The sequence below is a fragment of the Pogoniulus pusillus genome, chromosome 15 (assembly GCF_015220805.1).
Source record: "Pogoniulus pusillus isolate bPogPus1 chromosome 15, bPogPus1.pri, whole genome shotgun sequence".
In the NCBI taxonomy this organism is placed as follows: Eukaryota; Metazoa; Chordata; class Aves; order Piciformes; family Lybiidae; genus Pogoniulus; species Pogoniulus pusillus.
The window spans coordinates 9,486,938-9,508,193 of record NC_087278.1 but is presented as its reverse complement, the minus strand read 5'-3'; the positions used below and the strand labels follow the sequence as shown (position 1 = coordinate 9,508,193).

Sequence of the window (21,256 nt, the reverse complement as noted above, 5' to 3'; positions counted from 1 at the left end):
CCTGTGCTCATTCCTGCTGGATGCCAGGATTTGGGCATCCACACAGGAAAAGCAGAGATGGAGATGGCAGGATGGACTTGAATATCCCACCTGGACCTGATCTACCCAGATTGTATGACCAGGAGCTGGCAGCCATACAAGTGGCTCTGCGTGTTGAGTGGCAGTCACCATCAGGCAGCTTTTGGTCAGGAGGTTTTTCTCCATGTCTCGAGGCTTACAAAAGGCTTGATCTGAAATGTGGTCTTAAAATCATGATCCACCCACAGGGTAGACAGGTGCTCTGCCTCCACAGCAGCTCAAGCCCCTGCTGTGGACTGCCAGGTCATTTTGCAAGATTAAAGGACTGGAAGGGAAGTGGACTCCTCTGCCTCTTTACAAACACGTCTTGGCCTCACCAGGCTGTTTTTGTTCCAGAGAATTGCAAATCAGCTGCCCCACAGAGGAGAAAGCAGTGCTCCAGAGTCTGACAGAGTTGCTCCATGGGCATCTGCAAATCGGTGTTGGCACAGAGCTGCAGAAGAAACCTGCCCTTCCAAGATCAGCCTGGTACAAGTCTTTTGTTACCAGCAACCTCCTTTTCTAATCTGTCAGCAATGGTCTGGACTAGAACAATATGTTTGAAGAGTGCTGGAAAAAGATCTGACAGAAGGGGTGTAAGATGGCTGAGCCCACTGCAGGACTAGACAGCCTCCTGAGAGCTCCATAACTGCCTCTGTGATTCTAATATGTGGCAGACTCTCCAATCACAGACTCGTGTGTTGCCAGACTAATGACAACACAGACATCTCTTTCCAACACTGAAACCTTGCTCACACTCAGCAGCAGGTAGTGATTCCTGCCATGGCCACTTAACAGCAAGCACAACTTCATAATCACCAGGTCACCATGGAAGGCAAAATGTCCTTCACAGATGTGGATGTGGGGCATCAGCTGGGTCCCAACTCTTCTGTGAACAGGGCAGGAGGATGTAATGCCTACCAGCAAGTCAGCCCCATTTTTGGGGATGACTGAAGCAAAGAAGGTCCACCAGGAAGAGTCAGAACAGCACAGTTCTAGACCAGCTGGGATGAACTACTTGCCTTGTGGCATTATCCCCAGTTCTGCCTACCTTGGCTGTGCCCAGCAGCTGGCTGAGTAGCCATCCCTCTCCTGTGGGCCAGCACCATGTGTCTAAGCTGGAACATTATTCTCCAGTTCTAGGAAATTGGATTAAGGGTCAGAGAATATTGACTGTTATTTACCTTTGATTAAAACCAACCCTCCTCCCACACTGGGCCAGAGAGGCCAATGCTGCTGTTATTTACTCTGCTGCCAAACCTGGAGTTCAGTCCCTGCCCTGCAGCACTCAATAAAAGCCAGCATGGGCAGGATGGGGGGGGGACGTAGGACAGGCAGGCAGGGCTGTGTGGGTGGAAGAGGAGTGATTATCCAGGTCGCTAAGTCCCCTTTGTTTCTTCTGCAGTCAGGCTGTGGCTCTGCAAGGACAGGGGTGATGGAAGTGCCTGCCCCTGGGGCTCACAGCACTGACAGGGATCCAGCCAGGGTGCTCCCAAGCAAGCCTTGTTTGCCCTCATGCCTGCCTCTGGTTCTCTCCCCTTACCACCTCTCTACTTTCACATGGCTGTCCTTTACCCACACACACGACCCCCCCCACACACACCTCAGTCTTCACTTGCACCCTCCCCTTCCACATCCTCCATGCCTCCCTTTTCTGCCTTCTCTTCCGCTCTCCCCTTCCCACCCTCTCCCTGCACCTCCTTCCCTCTCCCTGCACCCTCCAAGCCGCTATTCCAGGACAATAGAGCAGATGGCAGGCTGTTTGGTTTAGATGTCCCTTTGGAAAATCAGCTCAGCTGTTGAATCTGCGACTTTTGCTAAAAACAGACACTGTCCAACACTAGCTGAATGCCGGGGGAAAGGGAGGGGGCTGTGGAGGGGCCCTGCTCTGCCTAGCAGCTGCACCAAGACCTTTTCTGTCTGCACTCCACGCCGTGCCGTTGGGAAACAGGTCTGCCTGTGAGCCCAGAGCGGAGAGCTGCCCCTGCACGCTAGAGGAAACACTGCTGCAAGCCAGAGCTCGGCCAGCTTCTGCAAGCTGCCTCTCTCCAGCCAAAGCTGATGGTGATGTGGTGAAGGTGGGGCGGCGAGCAGAGTCTTCAGCACATCCATACTGCTCATTGCCCCAGCCTGCTGCTTCTCTGAGCCTTCACAAAAGCCAAGCTGTGTGCAGCCTCCTCTGGCAGATGACAGCACAGAATAAAGGCTGATGACTTTCATACCCCACCTCTCCTCCTCTGATACTGAAGGAGACATGAGTGAGAAGCCACAGGTCAGCACCGAGTGTGTGGCTAGGATAAAACAGTCATTGCCTCCTCCTTTCCAGCTTTCCCTTCTTTTTGTTGAACCCCTAAGACTCAAGGGACTGGTCCTCAGGCCAGCATTCACCAGTAGCCAATGCAGCCAGGAAGAGAATGTAGATTTTGCTTGAGGTCTTTCTCTTATCCAAATCACTTTCTTCACCCTCCCCTCTCCCTCACCACGTGTTTATATCAACCATCCTTCAGATCTGTTGCTGCATGGTATTTCTGAGTGGAGAGGGATCTTTGCTCCAGAACTCTGCCCTTCCCTGTCCTAAAGGCCACTATGTTTTCCCTGCTTAGATGTGACAATACTACATCATCTGTCCTGCAAGTCCTCCCCTCCTTTCCCACCTTGTCTCTGCTTGAAAGCATTCCATTTTTCCCTCAGTCCAGCACCAAGCACAAGCTGGCCTTGGCTCACAACTGGGACTGCTGGATTCTCTGACAGTGCTGGATATTTCATGGCCTGTCTTTCACATGATATCATCATGGCCAAAGGCACCAGCTGCAGATCCTCTCTGTGCCCCACTTTTAAGGGTGGGTTAGGGAATGCAGAGCTTCAGAATAGCAGCATCTCTCCCCAAGCAACCACCCTGGTTAGCTGCACTTCTTTTTCCTACGTTTCTAAAATCAACACTGTCTTCTTCTCAAGCAGCAGCATAAGGGTCAGGGCCAGCAAATCCATGTACAAAGCATTCAGTTTAATTTGTTCTCAAAGTTTGCTATGAATCAGATGCAGCTCCCAGCAAAACCAAGGGAGGCTTGACCGAAGCACAGTCAGAGGTAACATCTGAAGAGGCTCCTTAGCCTTGCAAAATCCTGGAAGGCAATTTAAACATGAGAGATAGGCAAGGAGCCCATTCTCGGGGCCTGTAATTAATCACAAACAGTTCAAACAGAGAGAGAGAGATGAGTTTTCAGCTTTCTTGAAGTCCAGGCTCGATCAAACACAGAGTTACAAAAATGCAGGCTGTCAAGGAACAGCCTTAAATAGGCAAAGCCAGCTGAGCAACAACAGCTCAGCCCTGCACTTCTTTAACCTCCCACATAATTGAGCAGAAAGTCTAGAGGAAAAATTCCTTCATCAGCTGCTAAGAATAAAAACAGTTATTTGTACAGTTGTGATGCTGCTCTTTTTTCCTGGCCTTGCTTATGTCTAGAGACTCCATTTGCATCCTCTTCAGTGGAGTCATACATCGAGCAGCATTTGGGACAAACTAAAGTCCTAGTTAACATGAGACCCCATCTCTGGCACCAGCTGCTAGCAGGTGCCTCAAGGAAGAACATAAGGATGGTGCATCCCTATCTATGCCAATAGTATCACAGTACCACAGTATCATCAGGGTTGGAAGAGACCTCACAGATCATCAGTCCAACCCTTTATCACAGAGCTCAAGGCTAGACCATGGCACCAAGTGCCATGTCCAATCCTGCCTTGAACAGCTCCAGGGACAGTGACTCCACCACCTCCCTGGGCAGCCCATTCCAGTGTCCAATGACTCTCTCAGTGAAGAACTTTCTCCTCACCTCCAGCCTAAATTTCCCCTGGCATAGCTTGAGGCTGTGTCCTCTCGTTCTGGTGCTGGCCACCTGAGAGAAGAGAGCAACCTCCTCCTGGCCACAACCACGCCTCAGGTAGTTGTAGACAGCAATGAGGTCACCCCTGAGCTAACCAATCCCAGCTCCCTCAGCCTCTCCTCATAGGGCTGTGCTCAAGGCCTCTCCCCAGCCTCGTCGCCCTTCTCTGGACACGCTCAAGCATCTCAATGTCCTTCCTAAACTGGGGGGCCCAGAACTGAACACAGCACTCAAGGTGTGGTCTAACCAGTGCAGAGTACAGGGGCAGAATGACCTCCCTGCTCCTGCTGACCGCACCATTCCTGACGCAATAGGCACCAAAGAGAGCAGTCACCCACACCTCTTCACCTTCAAACCCATCTGGAACAGTGAGGTCACACAAGAAGAACCCTGTGGCCCATGGTGCAAAGGGCAAGCAAGCTGCCTTGCAGGGTTTGTCAGGGATTGAAGACAAAATAAATTAAGTTAATGAAGAGAGCTGCTGATCCTATTCCTGGACTATTTGGAGAGCCTGCATTTTAGGCAAGGGCAGAGGAAGTACCAAAATTAAGAGGCAAAATCTGCTGGAAGGAATGAAGTATAATTGTCAGACAAAAATATGTGAACCTGTCTGGAGTGTTAGTTAAAAAAAGAGACAAGGTTAGAGGGCAGCCAACCTGATCTCACTTCTTCCAAGGTAACTCACATCCTGGGCTGGCATTCTCTATAGTACTGGTGGGCTACAATCATTTTAATCACAGAAAAAACCTCTCCAGAGCTGGGGTTCCAGGCAACATTCCCTTTCCTGCTAGTGCTGGGCATTGCTGGGCATCTCCCAGACAGCACTCTGAGTGGACAGCTGATATCCCCATGCTCTCACGCTCTCCTCCACTTGGTGGTTTCTCTCCCTCCACTCTCCTATCTGTCTTTTCCTATCTCTCACCTTTTGGCTTCTGCCTAACAAACTGCTCATCTTTGGGAGGCTGCATACTTAGCAAGAGGCCTGGGGAAAGAGCTGAAGGCTGCAATCAGGGTACAAGTCAGGTAAATCTCACAGTGCCTTAGAAACCTGTTTTCCCTCGGCAGCAGAGCTGTTAAGAGGAGTTGGCAACAGAGACAGGAGAATTGTCTAGCGTTGCTATTCTCCTCTCTCCCCTTCAAGTCTTTAGCAACAACTGCAGTTTCCCACCTATTCCAAGTAACTCCTCTTTTCCCCTAAAGAAAGGGTAGTCATTAGCCATTTTTTTGCACTGCCAAATAGGGGTTTCCTTATAAAAATTCTTCACAGCTAAGGGGGGAAGTGAAGGATCTTGTTAACATGAAAGCCTCGCTTAATGCTTCCCATTCAAATACTGTAACTGCCTCTTGTTCCCCTCCTTCTCCTTCTTCTGAATCTTCAGTATACAGCTTAAACATCATTAATAGCGTTGGTTGCTATGGTGTTGGGCAGGCAGAGGTCTCTGTACTTGAAACCTTGGATTATACTTAATGTTGTACCACAGCAGGGTCGTGCCAACACCTTTGACTTTGACCCCATTTTCCCCAGTAAAACATAAAGACTACGTCTCCATCCCTTTTCCTTCTTGGGAGAGGTGGGTTGTTTCTTTTTTTTTGCTCTGCCATGAGAAAAGGGAGCATGATCCAGAGAAAGTGAGATATAAAAAAAGACAGAGAGAGAGGGGAAAAAAAAATAGATCCAGTGGAACCTTTCTAAAAACTTTCCCTGTTAGAGGAGAAAATGATGAAGGAGCACTTACAAAGGAGAGTCCTCCCGAAGAAGCTTCACGTGAGGTTGCTTCGCATTTTCCCGAGCAGCCAAACATTTTAATAGAGTAGGGAAATGAGTCTGTAAAACCACAACATCTGACAGCAAGCCCCAGGGGCAGGAACCGTTCCTGAGACTAATTTTAACTCGGGTTTTAACGTTGATCAGATTTCATGTGGTGAATGTCCCCTTAAGCTGCCTCTCTGTTCTTGGAGAAAACCTGCTTGCTTTTGTCAGCTCCGAGGAGCTCTGTTCTTTGCCGTGTGCTGTCGTCACAGGCATAACAGGATTTTTCTGTCATTCCTTTCTCCACAGCCCAAGAGATACCTTGCCCCAGACATCTTCTCATCTGTTCTCAGCTTCCTTATGAGACAAGACATTTTCCACAGAAGTGGCACTTAACTGCTCCACCAACGGAGCCCAGTCTTAAATCAGTCCCCGTGCAGCCACTCAAGGACTCAACCCATTTAATAACTGATCTTCAGCCATTCAAAAGGCACCAGGTAATTCAGAGCAGCTGAGGCCAGGATCCAAAGTGGGCTTCCACTTTCTCTGCTTTGCTTTTTCCCAGTGAAGTGCAGCTGCTGTACCAGATTCTTCTTCTGCTTCTCCAGGCACTTTGCTTTGCCTGTCACCAGGACGGATAGGACTGGCCTTTTCCTACAAAGACTCAATTAACAACAGCTGAAAGGTTGAGTGGGGGGGGGAAAGACACACAGGTAGTGTAGATTTCTCTTGAAGATTCTCATTCCTTCTCATGAAGCATTCTTCATCCTCTGCTTGAGTGCAAATCAAAACAGCTGCCCTGTAGAGCAGGACTTCTTTGTGCTGCACCTACCTTGCAGTAGTAGGGTGTCTTTGTTTTGAGCTGCATGACTCCTGGGTTCATGCAGCTGGCATCAGCTACCCCCTGCCCCTGCTGAGGATGAATTTCCAGTTGAAAGGCACGTTGTCCAAAAAAAAAAGGGAGCAGGGCTCTGTGCTGCTTCACAAGCTGATTAAATGTCACTAAGAATGACCAGCCTGGAAAACAGCTCAACAGACTCCTGCTTTCCACTTCTCCTGTAATTAAAGTGCTTGTTTATTTCTAGAATCCCCTTGACAGAGGTGGAAGGTCCTCCTGACACTTTTCCTTTAAACCTCATGTGTGCTGTGTAGGAGATGCTGGTGCTTGGCAGGGAGTGGGAGGAGGTGACAGGGTGGCCAGTTTTCAAAATGGTAGAGGCACAGCAAGAGTCGCCCTCGGCTCTTCCAGCCCACCAACAGCAGGCTTGCTCACATCAGTAGCATCAAAGCTGAGAAGCTCTTTGGAGAAAGGGCACTTGTCCTTTCATCTGGAGATTACAGGAATCTTTCACAGATCCCAGTAGTGTGTTTTGAAACGCTCTTTAAAGTGAAATACCTGTTTGTGGCACCCCCCGCCACTTAAAACAGCCTTTCTGTTTTCCAGCTTTCCCTGCAACACTCTCCCCCTGCCATTTAACTGTATGTGTAAGGACAAAATGGTGCCAAAGTTCATTCCCCAGCAAGCAGACTCGACCAGATTTCATGCCAGGCTCTGTGCTGAGAAAAGGTCTCTCCACAAACATTCCAGAAAGCTTGTAGCCTATTTGGTCTTGTTCCTTCCCCCTGCTGCGTTCAGCAGGGACAGCAAGAAGGCAGAAAGCTGCTTTTAGTATCTGGAGGAATGAGGCTGAGTAAAAAGGTCTTTGCTGTTTCCATTTCTTCATGACTTCATATTTTCTTTTTTTTCAGTTGGTTGGGACACAGAGAAGATTATAAAGCTGTAACCTCTAATCTGCTCCTGAGTGCTCCTTCTCTCTCTCTTCCTTTCTCTTCCCTTTCAGCCAGTTCTAATCCTTCATGTCTCCTCTCTCACAGGTAGGAGCTGGAGCCTAATCTCAGACGACAGGTTGGTAATTAGAGCAAGAGATTATCCTGGCCCCATATCAAGAAGGTAAAAAGAGAGGAATAATGCAGGGCCATACAAGATCAAGCCTTCAATGTTCAGAGCAGGAGTTATCCTCATCTCAGCCTGTCTCCTCCTGGGTTCCCCAGGCCAAACTCTCTCCTTTGTCCCATCAGAGGAGGAATTCCTCGTTCTTTGTACTTCCTGCCCATTCCCCCTCTGCTGAGCAAGGACTACACTTGTCCAGCACTCATCCAGCACAGAAATGGCCACATTTTCCATTTCTATAGACCCTGACTTATCAGAGACTCGGATGAGGGTCTATGGCTAGGAGGAGTGGGTGGTGAGGAAAGTATAGGCAGACACAGAGGCAGAGGACCTGCTCAGGGAGGCTGGAACCAGGACACACTATTAGCCACCCCCACGTGGGCACTGATTACCCAGACCCAGACCTTTCTGGTCCATCAGGATGAATCCACAGCGAGGAGCAGCAGCGGGTCCCCATCTCTATCCAGGTGCCCAGCAGTCACTATTCAGTCTTTCATCTGCTCAGAGGGCATCCTGCTCCCATCCCTTGCATAGATTCTAGCCCAGATGGGAAGACTGTTGCTGTCCATCTTTGGGACAGATCTTGACTCTCACCTTGTGTCACCAGTATTCAGAAAGGGCCAAAAAAAGCTATCACATAGCCCCAAAACCATCACAAAAAAGGGGAAATGTGGAGCACCAAGCTTCTTCAGTGTCCCACCTGCTACATGCAAAAGGTGAATGGATGTCACTGGGACCCATTGTAGTTGAGGCTCAGGCATCACCAGCCAACAGCCTGCAGGCACCAGGAGGTGTTGGGATAGAGGTGGCAGTGGAGTGATCGAAACCTGCTGGGGAGAGAGCAAAGGAAGGTCAGGTGACAGTATTTACACCACTGCACATCTGGAGAATGGAAGACCTCTCCCTCACATCCCATCCCACATCAGGCACTCACCCTGCTCTACAGAGCTCCAGGATTGGTTGTTCACCTCTCACAAAGCTAAGCTGCCAGGCCTCTTTTTCATAGAATCATGGAATCAGCCAGGTTGGAAGAGACCTCCAAGATCATCCAGTCCAACCTAGCACCCAGCCCTATCCAGTCAACCAGACCATGGCACCAAGTGCCTCATCCAGTCTTTTCTTGAAGACCTCCAGGGACGGTGCCTCCACCACCTCCCTGGGCAGCCCATTCCAATGAGAAATCACTCTCTGTGACACCTGAATCCAGCTCTGGCCCATATAGCCCAAGCCCATGGTTCACCTTGATCACAGGCAGGGAGATAGGCACTGCACCAGCCCCCACTTCGTGGTTCTGCTGATGCTCTTTTCATCACTGAGATACTTCCCACCCCTGCTGTCTCCAGCCAAGAGCTTCCTACCCATGCTCTGCAAATAACAACTTTAGGTTTGTTCACTGAAAGCAGAGAAGGTAAATCAAAGAACACTTTTGTTTGCAGTCAGCCCAAAGTGAACCTTTTTCTTTATTTCCCTTCAGTTTTCTCAGCAAAACAAGAAAAGGAAAAAGCAAGCAGAATTTCCTTTCCTGAGTTTAAAAGAACATTTTTTTGTTCCAGTCCCAGAGGTAAAAGGCTGGCTTGTTCAGTCTCAAAATGTGAAATAAATGGCAATACTTTTGGCTCAGAAATTGTCCAGATAAAGTGTTCTGATATTCCCTTTCTTCTCACTCATCCAGTAAGCTTTGCAAAGTTCATAAGCATTCACAAATGATTCTAATGCTGGTGTGCCTCTCACCCATTAAGCCATGGGAATGCAAGGTTCCTCACTCTTAGACCTCCTGCACCCCAGCTGGCTGTCTCCTCCTCCCAGCCTATTGTCTGAGGGCCCACACCACCCTCACAATGCTAAGAGCACTCATGCCTTATACCTTGAGGGATCCTCTTGAGGTGAGAAGGGGCCACTAAGTTCAATAACATTAAGTTTGTTCTCCAAGACACCATAGCTGAGGGTGACCTGCATAGAGTAGTGAGAAAGGATCAGGGAAAATCAGGTGAGTTCAGGAGCAAAGAATTTGCTTTGGGTGACAGAAATTCCCACTCTGGTTCCCTGGCCTCTGACTTCCACATCTCTCCTGCCTGTCCTCCCATGACAGTCCACCAGGCCAGCCTCTCACCTTTCCAAGCCCCCCGACCTTGTTATCTCTCCACACAAGGTGCACACAGTGCCATGTCAAAGACTCCTCCCTTGTCCTTGTGCCACATTCCCCCTGAGATGCCCTCAATCCTCTCATCACATCTCATATATGTGCTCCCCACTGCTGACCCCAGGAGTATGGCACCTGGCATCTGTGCAGCAGGTAACATCTGCTCTTTACTTCAAAGAAGCATTTGCCAGGAAAGGCTCCCTAAAAGAGCAGACAGTTGATTCAATCCACATCAGTGCCACCATCAGAGCAATGCACCTTTAAGCTGCCTTCCACTTCTTCTTCCTCACACACCCCCATCTTGCTCCATCTCCACTCCTTACCTGCTGCATGAGCTGAGAGGTGGGGATGAGCTGCAGGTTCTCCAGGTGGGAGTGGAAGAGCAGATTGGGCAGCAGCTGCCCACCAACTTTGCACTCGATGATGTAACCCACAGTGCAGTCATCTGGCAGGCGAATGAGCTCTGAAGTACTCAGGAAGTTCCTGCCACTGGAAAAGAGCAGGGCTGCATGGGTTAGGGAAAGACCTGGGAGGGTACAGACATCCATCTGGGTGAGGGATGAATGACTTCACTGAAAAACAGAGTAAATCTTGGAACTAGGCAAGAAATCCCTGAGTTCTGTTTGCAAAGAGTTGGGTAGAGTTTGCTCCCTGACCACACTCAGCCATCCTGCCCTACCAACTGTTGGGTGCTGTCCCTGATACACAGAATCACAGAACTAACCAGGTTGGAAAAGACCCCTAAGATCATTGAGTCCCATAGATCAGCTAATCCTTCTAATCAACTAAACCACAGCACTAAGTGCCTCATCCAGCCTCCTTTTAAACACCTCCAGGGACAGTGACTCCACCACCTCCTGGGGCAGCCCATTCTGATGCAAATCACTCTTGCAGTGAAGAACTCCTTCCTAACATCCAACCTAAACCTGTCCTGGAGCAGTTTGAGACTGTGTCCAGCTGTTCTGTCACTGGGTGCCTGGGAGAAGAGACCAACCCCACCTGGCTATGATCTCCCTTCAGGTAGTTGTAGAGAGCAATAAGCTCCTTGGTGAGCTGATGGATTTTGACAAATGACTTTTCCACCTGTTTGGTGAGCTGCACTGGGTCCCTGGAGGGGTCAGATACGCTAGCATAAGAGAATCATTGGACCACTTGGCCAAAACCAGAAGGAAGAAGAAACAGGACAGCCTCGTGCAGCTTGAGTAAGCTATTTATGGCTCCACTGTAATGTAACATCCTGGCCACCCTTTGATGACAGACGACCACATTTTCTGGCTCCTAGAACTGGAAGAAGCCACACAGCATGAAGCACTGTCTGCTGTAACACCTCTCAGCTAGCTCAAATGTGTTTTGAGCAATTTCAGCAGTAGTGGAAGGCTTTATGCCAAGTTAGGTGTTACTTATGCAGGACACTTTCCTTTTACCCTAGGCCACAGATCATCCAGTCTGAATCTACCATAAAACACATATCATGGGCTTCAGCTAAACCAGCCTCCTGGTGTGGATCAGATCCATCTTTCTGGGTATACACAGCTCAGTTTCAGGCTGGAACAGCTATTACCTGTCAGTGTACATGCACGCAGTCTGCAAGAGAACCTAGGGCATCATGGAAAGCATCATCTTCACAGAATCACACAATTGTCAGGGGCTGGAAGAAGCCTCAAAAGCTCATCCAGTTCAATGCCCCTGAAGAGCAAGGGCACTTAGAGCAGATCACACAGGAACATGTACAGGCAGGTTTTGAATATCTCCAGAGAGGGAGACTCCACAACCCCCCTGGGCAGCCTGTTCCAGTGCTCTGTCACCTTCACAGGGAAAAAAATCCTCATCATGTTTACATGAAACTTCCTGTGCCTCAGCTTCCACCCACTGCCCCTTGTCCTGCCATCAGGCATCACCAAGCAGAGCCTGGCTCCAGCTTCCTGGCACTCACCCTGCACATCTTTATAAACAATGATGAGGTCACCTCTCAGTCTCCTCTTCTCCAGGCTGAAGAGCCCCAGCTCACTCAGGCTCTCCTCATAACAGAGATGTTCCATTCCCTTAATCATCTTTGTGGCTCTGTGCTGGACTCTCTCAAGAAGTTCTATGTCTCTCTTGAACTTGGGAGCCCAGAACTGGACATAGTAATCCCAGATGCAGCCTCACCAGGATAGAGTAGAGGGGCAGGAGAACCTCTCTTGACCTACTAGCCAAACCCCTTTTAATACACCCCAGAATGGCATTGGCCTTCCTGGCCACAAGAGCACATTGCTGGCTCATGGTCAACCTCCCATCATCTAGGAGGTTCTTGTAGACTGGGCTAACACAAGATCCTGGGACCTACCTCTGTTCTCCATGCACCAAGATAATGAAATGATGTTAACCACTGTAAGAAGCTGAAGAGTGTTTGGGGTGGGAGAATGCAAAATTAGCTCAGGAGGGAGTTACAGGAGATTGGAAAGAGGCAGATTGAGAGGAGAGAAGACAGGCAGATGAGGAAAGCACTTAGAAAGAGTTAGAGGAAGAAGAAGCTGAAAGGGATGGGAGGGAGTGCAGGGAATGAGAAAAAGCTGAGTGAGACTGAGGGGTGACCTCACTCACGTTTATAAACACGTGAAGGGCAAGCATCAGAACAGAGCCAGACTCTTCTCAGTGATATCAAACGACAGGAAAAGGGGCAGTAGGTGCAAGCTGGAGCACAGGAGGTTTCACATGAACATAATGAAAATCTTTTTCACTGTGAGGGTGACAAAGCACTGGATCAGCCTGCCCAGAAAGTTTGAGGAGTCTCCTTCTCTGGAGACATTCGAGACCTGCGTGGAGGCATTCCTGTGTGACCTACTCTAGGTAATCCTGATCTGACTAGAGGGGACTAGATGGTCTTTCAAGGTCCCTTCCAACCCATAATATTCTGTGATAACCAAGAGCTGAAAGGAGCTGGGGAGAGTGTATCATCCTACAATCACACTTGCTGATGTGCCTGCTCTTGCCTCTTTTTAACCAGGTAGTAGACCCAACCCACTGCTTTCTACCTCCAGTCCCACACGCTTGCAGATGTGCAGCACATGGCACTCTGCACCCTTGCCAACACCACATGCACAGATCCAGGCCTGAGGCTGCCAGGAATGACTGTGTAACCACACTCCTTGTTCCCAGAGGCTCCCACACTCACCAGCTGCACCACTTACCTGGCCCACGGCACCATCTTGGTCGCCAGCTTGCGACTGATGCAGAACCCAGCCCCTCCCGTGGCAAACCAGAAGCGCACAGGTTTCTGGAGAGAACAGCACAGAAAATCAGTGGCAGAGGCTCAGACAGCAGCATACTCCCCGAGACAGGAATGCTAGAAACCCAGCTTTGATGCCAGATAAACACAGCTCTATTGCCAGCCCAGAGCCCATAGACTCTTGCCCAGGAGAAGAATCTGCCAGGAGCACAGCATGGATTTTGACCTCCTCCTATTTGGAGTAGCCAAGTTCCTGATGGCAGCAGCAGGTGGGCTGCTCAAGGCAGGTTTATCTCCTGGCAGATAGGCACCCAAAGGCATGGCAGCAGCATGGGACTCTTCTCTTTGGTAGATGGGATTGAATTAACATCAACAACCATGTTCAGACAAGATTAGCGACTTTTCAGCTGTTGCCTGTTTCTCTTGGGACCTGTCTCTTCCTGGGGTACATCTATGATCAGTGTGAGAGAGTCCAGCACAGAGCCACAAAGATGATTAAGGGAATGGAACATCTCTGTTACAAGGAGAGCCTGAGTGAGCTGGGGCTCTTCAGCCTGGAGAAGAGGAGACTGAGAGGTGACCTCATTGGTGTTTATAGAGATGTGCAGGGTGAGTGCCAGGAAGCTGGAGCCAGGCTCTGCTCAGTGATGCCTGATGGCAGGACAAGGGGCAGTGGGTGGAAGCTGAGGCACAGGAAGTTTCATGTAATCATGAGGAGGATTTTTTTCCCTGTGAAGGTGACAGAGCACTGGAACAGGCTGCCCAGGGGGGTTGTGGAGTCTCCCTCTCTGGAGATGCTCAGGACGTTCCTGGACACACTCCTGTACGGTGTGCTCTAGGTGATCCTGCTCTGGCAGGGGAGTTGAACTGGGTAAGTTTCCGAGGTTTCTTCCAGCCCCTGGCATTCTGTGAGCCGAAGCACTAAACCCAAGGCACTGCCCCCACCGCTGCTGAGGGCTGTACCGTCTGGTTGTTGGGCAGCACTTCAGAGGCCTGGATGGGTCGGTTCAGGCTGGGCTTCCCCAGGTAAACGTCCCACGTCGCAGAGTAGGAGGACAAGAGCTTCACAAGGGCCTGAGGGTTCAGGTAGTTGTCATCATCCAAATGGCAAAACCAGCTAGGGGCAGACAGGAATGAAGACACAAGAGGTTTGCAGTAAGAAGGGTGCCTCCTGCTCTCAGGGGTCCCCCCACAGCAGGCCTGGCTCACCTCTGGCTACTGGCCAGGAAGGCGTCGAACTCAGCAGCCATCTTGCAGGAGAGGGCCAGGTGGCTGTGCTCAGCAGAGCAGTTGGTGAAGATGGCATGATCACCTGCCAGGAGAGAGAAAGATGTGGTTTAGGGCTGGCCTACTTCACACAGTCATGGGGAGGACCTCGGGGTGGGAGGGACAGGGTTTGTTTGCCATGACCTCCTTGTGGCCCCCAGACAGGCATCTGAGCCCACAGTAATGTGTGCTACATCCTTCCCCTGGACTAGGAGATGAACACTGGAGAAAGTCAAGTACCTTGGCCAAGACTAGGACACCTATCAACCTCAATTCCACTTCCACTGCCAGCCAGGGTGCAGGGGCTGAAGGGCTCTCTCTCAGGAGTAGCTTCCACCCACAGATGCTTTAAGGCAGACAGCACTGTGCCTCCAGCTGGCTGCATGCCCTTGGGTAAACCAACTAAACCAAGTGATCACCACTGCAGCTTGGGGGCCTCCCACCAGATCTGGTGAGTGGTGTGCTTCAAGAGACACAGGAGAGCTGGCCCTCATGCCAGGATGCCTCCCAGTGCCATAGCAGGTCAGAGGCTGAAGGTGGGGGGAGGTGGTGTTAGAGGACAGGCCATTACCCATTCTCCTCTTCAGGGCATCATCTTCTTCATCAGTGAAGACATAGGTCTGGAGGGGGAAAAAAGGAGGTAAGTCTCAGGGCTGTTGCTTGTGCTCCTCCTGACCCCCCAGCCCTTTCTCTCTGCAGATGTGCAGGCTCACCCTGGCCAGCCCAGTCCATTCTCTGCTGCCATGCTCCCCTCCCAGGCAGCAGCTGAGCAGAAGGATGCTCTGGCTCCTGCTTGCCGCATGTCACAGTCCTCAGCGCTGCTGCGGCTTCGTTTACGTGCACAGACACACTCCAGCCCTTGGGAGCAGGGCACCGAGGTCCCCGGGAGGGCGGCTGCGGGAGCCCTGCCGCGGGTGTCAGGGGCAGCAAAACAAAAGCGCTGCGGCCGAAGGATGCTCGGGTTAAAAGGAGAACAACTGTTTGAGTGTTAAGTCTGCATAGCCCTTGCCGCTTCCCGACTCCTCCTCCTCCTCTTCCTCCACCCCCAGGCCTCTCTAATCCTCCTCGATGCCATTATGTGGCACATCTCCCCCTCTTCAGGGCCAGGCGGGGATCAGGGCTAGTGGAGAAAAGCTTTCCTCAGGCAGAAAATGAGCTTTCATGAAATCAAAAAGGAGTCGTGAGCTGTAAACAGTCTCTCCACCAGCTGCCCACAGGCTGGTTAAGTGCAGCACCTGGGCAGGGACAAAGGGAACAAGGCAGGCAGGCAGGCAGCAGCCCCGGGAGCTGACATCGCTCCCGCAGGCTCTGCCGAGCAGGCAGCAGTCTCTGCACCTGCCTGCGCCCACCCAGCATTTGGGAGATGTGCGCCCACCGGGAGGAGGAGAAAAGAAGACGACGAAGGACCTTCAGAGACCACCTGGCTCCAGCAGAGTCAGCAGGAAGGTTTCATGATCTCTCAAGCCGTAGAGGCTTGGCAAATTAACCCGCAACGGCTGAGCTGCAGCCAAGGGCCAGCACACAGTCCTGCTGCGGAGTCCTTCAATTGCAGCCGCTGTAAAGGTGATCACGGGACGAGAGGCAATTAGCTAAGACCCAGGCGAAGGAGCGGCTCTGGGTCAGGGGCCCGGATCAGCACCCTCAGGCAAGGCAGAGATTGTCGGTGGCTCGGGATTTCCAGCGCCAGCCTGCCAGAGCCAGAAGTTTCCCCTATGACAAATATTTAATCTTAAGAAGAAAAGAAACAAAAAAAAACCCTGGAAACTTTCTGACGTTTTCTGTACCGGTTTTGCTGGCAATGACTTGCTTACAGATCTAAAACCTACTGGAAACCACATGGCTAATAAAGATCAGGTCTGGTTAACTTAAAACAGGAATCTGTCTTTCCCTGGATTTTCTGCTTGTGAAAAGTATTCTGAGGTACCCACTTCACTCCTGATTCAAGGATAGAAATGGCTTTTTTGCAGCTCCCCAAGATGTTTCTGCAGGAACCTGATGATAAAGGAAGACTGTCACCACAGGGGACAGCAGGCTGTCCAAAATAACTGGAGGAAGGGGCTCTGAGTGTGAGCACCAGGCAAGTCTGATCTTTCTGTCTCTCCCAAACTCTGATTTCCATGGCACACCTGCCTACAGTACTTGATTGATACCCGCCTGAACATGAGCCAGCAGTGTGCCCAGGTGGCCAAGAGAGCCAGTGGCATCCTGGCCTGCATCAGGAATGGTGTGGTCAGCAGGAGCAGGGAGGTCATTCTGCCCCTGTACTCTGCACTGGTTAGACCACACCTTGAGTGCTGTGTTCAGTTCTGGGCCCCCCAGTTTAGAAGGGACGTTGAGATGCTTGAGCGTGTCCAGAGAAGGGCGACGAGGCTGGGGAGAGGCCTTGAGCACAGCCCTACGAGGAGAGGCTGAGGGAGCTGGGATTGGTTAGCCTGGAGAAGAGGAGGCTCAGGGGAGACCTTATTGCTGTCTACAACTACCTGAAGGGTGGTTGTGGCCAGGAAGAGGTTGCTCTCCTCTCTCAGGTGGCCAGCACCAGAACGAGAGGACACAGCCTCAGGCTGCGCCAGGGGAGATTTAGGCTGGAAGTGAGGAGAAAGTTCTTCCCTGAGAGAGTTATTGGACACTGGAATGGGCTGCCCGGGGAGGTGGTGGAGTCGCCGTCCCTGGGGCTGTTCAAGGCAGGATTGGACGTGGCACTTGGTGCCATGGTCTAGCCTTGAGCTCTGTGGTAAAGGGTTGGACTTGATGATCTGTGAGGTCTCTTCCAACCCTGATGATACTGTGATGTGCCCTGCCTCTGTCCTGAAGGAGACCACAATAGCATAGGCAGCTCAACTCTCCGTCCCTCATGCCTCAGAGAGTAGGCACCCTGGAACGGCAGCTGCTGCCAACATCCAGGCCACCACCACCTTAGCAAAGCCACATGTGGTGGCTGAAATGGGGGAGAAAGATAGGGGCCCCACTAAAAAGCTGCCTGCAGACCACTTGGCCCAGTTGCACAGGTCCCTCTCAAGGAGACACCAGCCACTGTTGTCAATGTTAATGCAGTCTGCTAGAGGTTCAGGTCTCTCTGGCCACGCAGACCTTCTCTGCCTGCAAGCAGTGACGTGTGAGCAGAGAACACTTGATGTTGCTTTTGTTCCTGCAGGCAAAAGAAGTAGATGGAAACAGCCTTCTCATCTCCATCAAGTCATTTACAGGATGGTGCAGGATCTCCCTGTCATGGTGCTTCAGTGCATTGAGACTGGGCCAGGATGGCTGTCAGTGCTGCTTTGGGGTAGCTACTCTGAGCCTGAGGAGGGATGCAGCACAGGAAGCATCTCTCCATTCTGGGAAGGAAAGGACAGCTTCTGGAGAGCAGGGCAAACAGCGATATGGAGCCCGTGGTACCAGCTTTTCCCGACAGCTCTCCATGAACATAAGAGCCCATGCAATGGATGAACATTAGACTTTGAGACCTCCTGACCCCAAACTAGCTAAATAGCCTAGCAAAGAACAGTTCATCTCCCAGGCTCCCAGAGTATTGCTTCTCTAGGAAGAAACTCCCTCCTGAATGCAAATGCCTCACCAGAGATATTGTGTCCTGTCTGGAGAACAGATCCAATATCTACAGTGTGTTCATAGCTCTGAAAACATGAAAGCCAGTTTTGGATGGGTCACTCCACATTTCATTTCAGTAGGCTGGATGTCTGGTTTTCTGAAAGGAGGGGATGTACTAGAATCAGTTTATGTTACCAAACAAAATTCCATCCCGGACCAGAAGCTTGGACTTATCACCATCAAAACTGCTGGAGCCAGGAATGTAAGCCACTCCAAGACGCTGTCCAACCTAAACAATCATCAAACCCAACACTTCTTACTAGATGAAACCCTTTCCAAGGAAAAGGCCTTTTGCTGAAATACCTTCCACATCAACCTCTAGTGGAAAGTTTGTTGTGGATCAGTTCTCAAGAAAGAGAATGTGGTCCAGTGAAGAGTGCCCACTTCATGCTTCCCCTTCCCTGTCTCCTGCCAGCTGCATATCTTCTCTTCTGTTCAAACAGTGCAGTTGCAGGGAATTTTGTTTCTATTGCCTACCTTGGCAGAGTCAAACATAGAGGACTTTTAATTTGGCTCCAGTACAGTCTGTCCTAGCCATAAAACTCACAGATGTTCCTGCCTCCTGTTACAGTCACCTAAGCCTGACCTGTGAGGTCTGGGTTGCTTCCTCCAAGAGGACACTGCGCAGGTAATCAGCTCTGAAACCAGGCTTGGCCAGCTGCTAAAAGTTCCCTGCCGGCCACCTGCAGAGAAACCCACTGAATCAGTCTCCAGCTGAGAGTAAGGGCAAGAGAGACAGCAAGAGGGTGGCTCAGCCCCAGGAGCAGGCAGTCTCTGCACATCAGAGCTTCTGGGACCTGGTTCTCTTCAAGACTAATTCTTAAAGCTTGTGTCTCTCCATAAAGACCCAGCAACAGGAGCTCTGGTGCCCTGGCCCTGGCCTCATGACAGATCAATGTCCTTTGTAAATTGCAAGCTCTCCTTTTTCCTTCTAAGTGAGGTTTCTATATTGTCAAGTTTTCAAAACTAACCCTTCCCCTACCTTCAAAAACCCCTCCATCAGCAGTACACAGATATAGAAAAGCTTTTGACTTTCATGTACTTCTCTTTACCTCCCACCCCTACTTCCCCACTCCCAAGGCCATTTAGTTAAAAAAGCAGAAGAAAAACATGGAAAATTGAGGAACAGGGAGGAAAATGCTGAACTTGCAACAAAAACTGATAACAATGGGGGGAAAAACTGTTAAAAAATGAGAGACACTCCTGCTCTACCCTTCCTTCCTATTCTCCTGTTCAATCAGGGAGGGAGAGATGAGCTGCTCCTTTAAAACCCACTCTAAAAGCCTATCCACACCTTAATGCCAGTGCAGCCATGGGGTTGGGTCTGATGTTTCTGAAGAGCTGCTGGGCTGAGGTCTGGCAGAGAGAAGTGGTGCATCTGGAGGAGGAAGCAGGGCATTTCAGATGCTGAGAGGGATGCACAGAGAGGAGAGGAGAGGAAGCACGCTCAAAATAGGACACGGCTTCCTGTGACGACCGCAGCAGACCAGACAGTTGCAGCACCATGAAGTGGAAAACCACCCTTACCCAGCAAACCCTGCACTGCTTCAAGCACTCTCCTACCCAATACCTCCACCCCCGTTCCCCTTCCTCACTGAGGCCTCATTTTGCCTTCCAGGCACCCAGCACACACAGGCAGAGGCACCCTTTGGGTGCACTTCGTTCTTGAGAAGCAGCTCTGCGAGGGAGGAAGTACCCAAGCCCTGGAGAGTACTTCTGCCCACCAGTGAGCCAATCTGCACAGCACCACCAACGTGGTGCCCCACATCAGTTCCTCTAACAGGAAGGAAACTCTCCAAACTCTGCTTTAGTAAAGGGTGGAAACATCAGACTCTCAGTTAAAAAAAAAAGGGAGGGGGGCAAACAAAAAATTGCACCAAACATCTCTTCAGGATCATGCACATGAGGGGATCTGCCCAGGAAAGCAAAGTGTGAGCTGTGCCCACGTGCTGGGGAGTAAAGCGAGTTGCAAACACCTCTCTTGCACTTTAGGAGGTCCTCCAGGTTCCCCTGCCTCGCTCTCCTGCCCACTGCTCCAGACTGTCCTAGCACGAAGGGCATCCAGGCATGATGCAGGCATACTGATGAAGGATCAGAGGGAGACACTCCCCTCAAAATCTATCAAACTCACGGCACTAGGAGGTAGAAAACCACTATTTCATACAGACCCAGGATGGTCTGTCCTCTCAGTCTGCTGTGGCCCAGGCAGCCTGCAGGCTTCAGTGATACTGGTTAGAAAAAAAGGAAATGAAGTCCCTTCCACCTCACACTGAAAGAATCAGGCTTAGATTAGGGGCAGGTGATGCTGTGAGCACTCATCCTGCCAGCCTTCACAGGAGGAACTCACAGAAGCTCTTCATTCTCTCTACCAGCCTTTCTCATGAAGCAGCTCCTGGTGAGACATTTTACTGGATACCATCCCCCTTTCAATGCAAACAGAAGGGAGAATTAGGGGAACTGAGGCAAAGCACTGGGTGAGACTTCAGTGCCCAGGCTGCCCTTCCTTCAGCCCTTATCCCTTGCCATCAGCACCTTGTCTCTAGCCTGTTACCAAACACCCTCTCTAGTCCGAATCCATATGCTCACCTGCTCTCTGGTCTGGGATATCCACGTGTCCAGGAGCAGCTCCATCCTGCTCTGGTGAAACCTCTTGGTTGTCTTCACAGCTATGAAGATGTCCCCAAGCACCAGGCTCCTCTCAGCCCTGGATCCCTCTGGAGGATGGACTTGCAGGTCCTTCTGTCCCCTGTCACTGCCTCCCTCTTCGCTCCGTTGCAGCGGGTACCAAGTTGTTTGCTGAGGCTCACGGTGCCGCACGGACAGGAGAGTCACACTGATGAGGAAGAGGATGGCTCCAGAGAGACCATGGATGAGCCGACGGCCCATGGCTGCCAGGGGGTAACCTCTGCAGCCAGTATATTTTGACCAAGAACGACCTCCACTTGCACCTCCAGCTGAAGCTGTGAATTCTTCTCAAAGCTTCCAAAAAGGCAGCAGCAGCCAAGCGTGAGGTCTTAGCAGGATGCGGCCAAGGATAGAGGGTGGGTGAAGGGCAGAAAGCCAAAGAGACAGCAGTGAAGCAGGAGGGAGCATCACTAACTAAGAGGGATCAGTGGCCCAGCGAGGCAGGGACACATGATGGAAAAACACTCCGAGGCAACTGGCAGGTGGCCGCCGCAGGAGGAAAAGGCACATCCCGCTGCTGGCAGAGGCCGAGGGTCCCAGGCTGAGGGGCGTGGGAGCAGCAAAGGAGATCAGAGCCATCGGTGGGGAGTGAGTGCGAAAGGCACCAGCGCCCCAGCAGACCCCAGCGCACACATCCCCCAAGCCCGGGCTGGAGGCGAGCAGCAGGCTGCGGGCTGCAGGGCAGGGGCCGGGTGCCACGCGTGGGGCAGCACCG

General features: G+C 51.1%; 1 protein-coding gene across 3 annotated transcripts; it reads right to left on the bottom strand.

The window, feature by feature from the left end:
- Nucleotides 1-3,040: 3,040 nt before the first annotated feature.
- MFNG (MFNG O-fucosylpeptide 3-beta-N-acetylglucosaminyltransferase) lies at nt 3,041-20,767 on the bottom strand. Of its 3 annotated transcripts, none has more exons than XR_010305001.1 (9): nt 20,443-20,767; nt 14,825-14,873; nt 14,197-14,299; nt 13,951-14,104; nt 12,950-13,035; nt 10,103-10,268; nt 9,504-9,589; nt 5,675-8,469; nt 3,041-3,179 (listed from the first exon to the last, which is right to left on the bottom strand). XR_010305001.1 is itself a non-coding variant. In XM_064155302.1 (8 exons), the coding sequence occupies exons 1-8, from the start codon at nt 20,740-20,742 to the stop codon at nt 8,400-8,402; spliced, it is 1,011 nt and encodes a 336-aa protein (XP_064011372.1). In that variant the 5' UTR covers nt 20,743-20,767; the 3' UTR covers nt 5,699-8,399. The 3 variants fall into 3 exon arrangements, 1 of the variants encoding a protein (XP_064011372.1); XR_010305002.1 differs by having other exon boundaries at nt 3,163-3,179; nt 8,044-8,469; XM_064155302.1 differs by lacking the exon at nt 3,041-3,179 and having other exon boundaries at nt 5,699-8,466.
- Between the last annotated feature and the right edge of the window lie 489 nt (nt 20,768-21,256).

Bases quoted from the DNA above. Each gene is read 5' to 3' on its own strand.
- MFNG (XM_064155302.1), bottom strand. From the start codon at position 20,742: ATGGGCCGTCGGCTCATCCATGGTCTCTCTGGAGCCATCCTCTTCCTC. The intron at 13,036-13,950 runs GTACAGCCCTCA...TGTTCTCTCCAG, and splicing joins TGCTGCCCAACAACCAGACG to AAACCTGTGCGCTTCTGGTT. The intron at 10,269-12,949 runs GTAAGTGGTGCA...GCTCTTTTCCAG, and splicing joins AAGATGGTGCCGTGGGCCAG to TGGCAGGAACTTCCTGAGTA.